Source organism: Grammomys surdaster, unplaced genomic scaffold, assembly GCF_004785775.1.
Source record: "Grammomys surdaster isolate TR1022 unplaced genomic scaffold, NIH_TR_1.0 126035, whole genome shotgun sequence".
Classification (NCBI taxonomy): Eukaryota; Metazoa; Chordata; class Mammalia; order Rodentia; family Muridae; genus Grammomys; species Grammomys surdaster.
This window is the reverse complement of record NW_021620848.1, coordinates 4893802-4899885: the sequence shown is the minus strand read 5'-3', so window position 1 is coordinate 4899885 and position 6084 is coordinate 4893802. Positions and strand designations below refer to the sequence as shown.

At 35.6% G+C, this 6084-nt stretch overlaps 1 protein-coding gene across 1 annotated transcript; it reads right to left on the bottom strand.

The window, feature by feature from the left end:
- Positions 1-4450: 4450 nt before the first annotated feature.
- Positions 4451-5436, bottom strand: LOC114610256 (olfactory receptor 1L3-like). Its single transcript, XM_028754758.1, has one exon. It carries the CDS (start codon positions 5434-5436, stop codon positions 4468-4470), a length of 969 nt encoding a protein of 322 aa, XP_028610591.1. The 3' UTR covers positions 4451-4467.
- Positions 5437-6084: the final 648 nt, after the last annotated feature.

Sequence of the window (6084 nt, the reverse complement as noted above, 5' to 3'; positions counted from 1 at the left end):
ACCTCCAGAAGCTCTTTTATTGTTCAAAATTGTTTTGGCTATGCTGGGTATTTTGTTTTTCCATATGAAGTTGAGAATTGCTCTTTCAATATCTGTAAAAAATTGTGTTGGAATGTTGATGGTAATTGCTTTGACTCTGCAGATGGCCATTTTCACTCTCTTAATTCTACCTATCCATGTGCATGAGAGATCATTCCATTTACAGAGGTTGTCTTGGATTCTTTCTTCAGGATCTTGACATTCTTTTCATATAGATCTTTAACTTACTTGGTTATAGCTAAACCAATATATTTTATATTATTTGTGACTATTATGACAGTATTTGTTTTCTTAATTTCTTTCTCAGCACATTTATCATTGAATAAAGGAGGGCTACTGATTGATTTCTTTGAGTTAATTTTATATCCAGCCACTTTCCTGAAGTTGTATATCAGCTATAGGAATTCTTTGGTGAAATTTTCTCTTTGGTGGGATAGTTTGCAGTCTACTGATATTATCTCTCCTTTGAAAGTCTGGTAAAATTCTAAGGTAAAACAATCTGATCCTGGGCTTTTGTTGGAGGTGGTAGACTTTTAATGAGGACTTCTATTTCCTTAGAGGTTATAGGTCTATTCAAATTGTTTATCTGATCTTCATTTAACTTTGATAACTTGCATTTATCAAGAAAAGCATCCATTTCATTTAGATTTTCTAATTTTGTAGCATACAGTTTTTTGAAGTAATATCTAATGATTGTTTACATTTTCTCAGTTATTATGTCCCCCTTTTTAATTTCTGATTTTGTTAATTTTTATATTATCTCCCGCTGTCTTTTAGTTAGTTTGGTTAAGAATTTATCTATCTTACTGATTTTCTAAAAAAGAAAGAAAGAAAGAAAGAAAGAAAGAAAGAAAGAAAGAAAGAAAGAGAGAAAGAAAGAAAGAGAGAAAGAAAAAGAAAAGAAAAAAGAACTCTTGGTTCTATTGATTCTTTTGTATTGTTCTCTTTGTATCTAATTTATTGATTTCAGCTCTGAGTTTGATTATTTCCTGCCATCTACTCTCTTGGGTGTGTATGCTTCTTTTTGTTCTAGAGCTTTCAGATGTGCTGTTACGTTGCTAGTTAAAATCTCTCTGATTACTGCCTATATATTTCCTATGTTCTTGGATATAGATGTTCTCTTTGGGTTGGAGTTTCCCTTCTAGTATTTTCTGTAGAGCTGGATTTATGTATAGATATTGTTTAAATTTGTTTTTTTTTCTTGAAACACCTTGTCTTCTCCATCTATGGTAACTGAGAGGCTTGCTGGGTGTAGAAGTCTAGGTTAGCATCTGTAGTTTCTTAGAAGCTGAAAACATCTGTCTAGGCCCTTCTAGCTTTTACAGTCTCTGTTGAGAAGTAATGTGTAATTCTTCTAGGTCTAGATTTCTGTTTCTTGGGATTTTTCCCTTGCAGGTTTTATTATTCTTTCTTTGTTCTGTAGTACTAGTGTTTTGATTATTATTTTGTGAAATGTGTTTCTTTTCTGAACCAATATAGTTGGTATTCTGTAACCTTGTTGTACATTTATAGGTTGGGGAAGTTTTCTTCTATGTCTTTGTTGAAAATGTTTTCTGGTCCTTTGATGTTGGAATCTTCTCCTTATCATTCTTGGGTTTGGTCTTTTCATAGTATCTTAGATTTCCTGTATGTTTTATGTCAGGAACTTTTTAGATTTAACATTTTCTTTGACCAACATATTGATTTCTTCTACAGTACCTTCTACAACAGAGATTCTCTCTTTCATCTCTTGTATTCTGTTATTGATGCTTGTATGTGCAGTTTCTGTTCTCTTACCTAGCATCTCACAGATGCTCTCAAGTTCTGTTTTCTTTATTGTTTCTGTTTCCATTTTTAGATCATGAACAGTTTTGTTCATTTCTTCCAGTTTGATCATTTTTTATATTTCTTTAAGCAAATTTATTAATTTCCTCTTTAAATTCCTCTATCATCTTTATAAGATCAGATTCAAGGTCATTTTCTTGTGCTTCAGCTGTGTTGGAATATGCAGGGCTTGCTCTAATAAGAAAGTTGGGCTCTGGTTGTAGTATCGTACCCTGGCTGTTCTTGGTTTTGTTTTTACACTGGCCTTTAGCCATCTGGGTTTTGCAGTTATTATAGATTTAGAGGTTGATTTCTGAATTTATCACGATTAGATGGGTATTTTTGGATGTTTCCCCCATGGTTTCTGTTTCCTCTGAGTAATGGCCTGAGTATCCTGGAGTTCTGATGACTATCTAGTCTTCAGGTCCAGTAGGCTATCTTCCCTGGGCATTTTGTGCCTCTGAGGCCTCTAGGGATTTGGAGGTTAACCTTGCCTCTGGGATCCTTAGTACTAGCATGACCTGGAGTCCCTCATGCCAGTAAGCTTCCAGGAAAGCAGGCTAGGTGTTGGCTGGAAATGGAGACCAGAGCGTGGGATTCAGTTGTGTTTTAGAATATGGCGGGCAAGGTCTTGGGGCAGGTTCTTAAGTATTTTTTCTAGTGCTGTCAAGAATTGAGTAAAGCAGGCAGAATTGTAGGACAGAAAATGGAGCATAGGGTATGGGGAACAAATTACCTCTCTTTGGGGGTGCTTTCAGGGGTGCTAATGGGCAATGGCTTAGAGGAGGAATGTCTTACCTGGTGTCTCTAGTACCAACAGGCCTTTGGGAAAATGGGAGAGTATGGGGCATGAAATGAAAGACAAAGCATGAGGTACAGTTTACTGCTGTTGCCCTGTCTGTTTTCTAATGAGAGACAGAAAAGGAGTGGATCTAAGTGGGAGAGGAGGTGGAGAGCAACTGGGAGGAGTGGGGAGAGGGAAAGTGTAATCAGCACTAGTTATGTGAGAAAAAATTTATTTTAATAAAAGACAAAAATAAAGATAAATTCACTTCCTTTTCTATTTTTATCCTTTTTATTTCTTTCTCTTATCTTACTGTTCTTGTTATTGATCTTAGTAAGAACTCTGAGTTTTTCTCCATTTCATGTGACATTCTCTACAAATTTTCCATACGTAGCTTTTATTATGTTGAAGCAATATCCCATCACCCTTACACTTTCCATGACTTTTATCCTAAGGAGAAGTTGTATTTTGTTGAACATTTTTTCTAAGTTTAATGAGATGATCATGTAATTTCATCATTTGAGTCTATTTATATGATGGATGACATTTATTGATTTACATTCAATGATCCATTCATGTGTCTTAAGAATGAAATGAACTTGGTTGTAATGATGAATTTTCACTCATTTACTTAAAATATTTTTGAGAATTTAATACATGAGTACTATATTTACATCATTTTCTCCTCTCTCTTTTCTTCCCTCCAACTAGTCTTCCTTCTTCTACTACCTCTCAAATTCATGACCTTTCTCATACTCAAATATTAGTTAAATATATTCGTTTACACACTCACACTCATATCCCCAAATATTATAGTTAAATATATTCGTTTACACACTCACACTCACATCCCCAACTGAGTCCATTTAGCTGCTTATATTAGATACACACTCAGCTATAATTATATGCACATATATTTAGGGATGGATAAACTATAAAAGAACTCATACATGAACAAAATTTATTCCCCTTTCTACATCTCTCATATACACCTGGAGCCTTATGAAACTTCCCTTATATTTACTCACATTTGACATTGACATTTTGGATGGTAATTTTATTATGCCAGACTTGTTTACAAAAGCTTTACTGTTAAGGTTTCATGGTGCAATTTTCCTGTCATGTTGAGAAGATATTATCTCCTGGTCCTCTGGAACTTAAAATCTTTTCACCTCCTCTTCTATGATTCTCCCTGAACCTAAAGTATAGGTATTCTGTTGTAGCTGTTTTAGTTGGGGCTGAGTAACCGATAGTCACATGCATGTTTATATTATGGCTCTCTGATATCAGTGACTTATATTAAGTTTTATAGAACAGCTAATAAATAAATAAGCAAAATTTGATTCACTATGGGCATTACAATGAGGGGACAGGTTCTAAAAATGATATTGTTAAAATATTCAGAAACTATTCCCTATTCCATAAATTATCCAAAATCCACTAATATGAATAACAGATTTATCATTCACATCTGTTTCTCACAGAAGAGTGTATTTGAAAAACCATCACTAAAACAATGTCAGTTCTTTATATCACACTGATTTGATATCAATTAACTTACTTTTCTCTAGGTTACGGGGTTCACAAGAAAAAGGATATGTTTGGGTTTAGTGATTTTAAAAAAAAATATTCTCAATTCCAATGAGATGAAATTGAGTCATCATCAGTCAAAAAAGTCCAGAAACATTCATTAACTCACTCATTCCTAATCCATCCAAGGGAGTGTTGATAACAAAAATTATTCCATAGGAATATGATTCATAGACATTATTAGGAGACTTTAGTGAAAACACTTTACCTATCTACAGTGTTTTCATATTAACCTTTGCTTCTCAAGGGATTCACTGGCATTCTTTGCCTGAAATCCAGGCTGGAAGCTGCCTAAGATGCAGTTTCCTAAAAAGTCTTCTTAGAGCTCCTTTAACTTCCTGGTTCCTAAGGCTGTAGATTAGTGGATTTAACATTGGAGAAATGAGTGTGTAAAAGATGGCAACCTGGCGATCTTGTTCTAGATTGTAGCTGGATGATGGCTTGAGGTACATGTGAACCAAAGAACCAAAGAGAAACATCACAACCAGAACATGAGAGCTACAAGTGGACAGAGCTTTCTGCAGGGCAGCAACTGAATGCATGTGGGCTATAGCAATACCTATGCGAATGTAGGAGCCAAAAATAAAGAAAAAGGGGCTTACCACCACAGCTACACCCTCAGTGAAGATTAATATTTCATTGACCACTGGTCGAGTACAGGAGAGCTTTAGCAGAGGAGTGATGTCACAGAAGAAATGGGTGACCTGGTTTCCACAGAAGGTTAGACGAGTGACCAACACACTGTACAGGAGACTATTAAGGCTGACTACCACCAATGAGGTCAGTGTTATTCGCAGACAGAGGCTATGGTTGACAATAGCAGAGTATCTTAAAGGGTCACAGATGGCAACATAGTGGTCATATGCCATTGCACCAAGCAAGTGAACTTCCATGCTGCCCACTGTCATAAAGGAAAAGAGCTGTGTCATACAGCAGTTATAGGAAATGGTTCTGTTTACAGAGAGTGTGTGTACCAGCATCTGCGGAACAATGATAGTTGTTAGAGATATGTCAATCAAGGAAAGCTGGCTGAGAAGGAAATACATGGGTGTCTGAAGCTTGGGGTCTGAGCAAGCAACTAGTATTAGTAGGGTATTTCCCAAAACTGCCATTAGGTACATGATAAGGACAATCCCAAAAATAACTGGCTGCATCTCTGGCTGGCTGGACAATCCCAACAACACAAATTCAGTCACTTCTGTCCTGTTTTTAGTAGCCATAAATCATGGTCTACATCACCTGTACAGAAGGAAGATCAGAGCTGGAAAAGGAGGAGAATGATGTCAAAGCCCAGCCATATCCCAGGTTTCTGCATACCAGCTGGGGTAACTGGGTAACTTGTAAAACCCGTGCTTTTTAATTAAAAAATCTTTATAGACATTTATAAAGACTAAATGTGACTTTCAAAGCAATGTCTGTACATCTCAGATAAGCAACTCTGGAGTGAAGATCTTATTCTAACTTTGAGTATCAAGAAACTCAGTTTTGTTCTTCTGGTAACTGTGTGGCATTAAATCAACTAAACGTACTCTGGTCGTGAGCAGATGTGAATAAGATAAGTTCTGACTTTATTAGTGGTAATTTTCCCCACAGGATTTGTTTCTCATCTTTTCAAGTCAGAATTTCAGTAAAAAATGGGTCAAGAGGTATACCAACCTTTTCATGCTGCTGTACAAATAAAGACAGTTTGAAATGTAATTTATTTATAACTTTTTAGTCTTAGCTTCTCAGTGGTTTGTACTTTTATGCCTCTGCACAATACGCTTCCATCTTATACACACACATTTGACATTTGTGTCTAATCAACTTAAGATCTCTTTTAGCTTTCTAAAAAGTTTTTTAAAAAAATATTTTTAGAGTATTTCACT

Excerpts from the sequence above, each read along its gene's own strand:
- LOC114610256 (XM_028754758.1), bottom strand. The coding sequence starts at position 5,436 with ATGGCTACTAAAAACAGGACAGAAGTGACTGAATTTGTGTTGTTGGGA.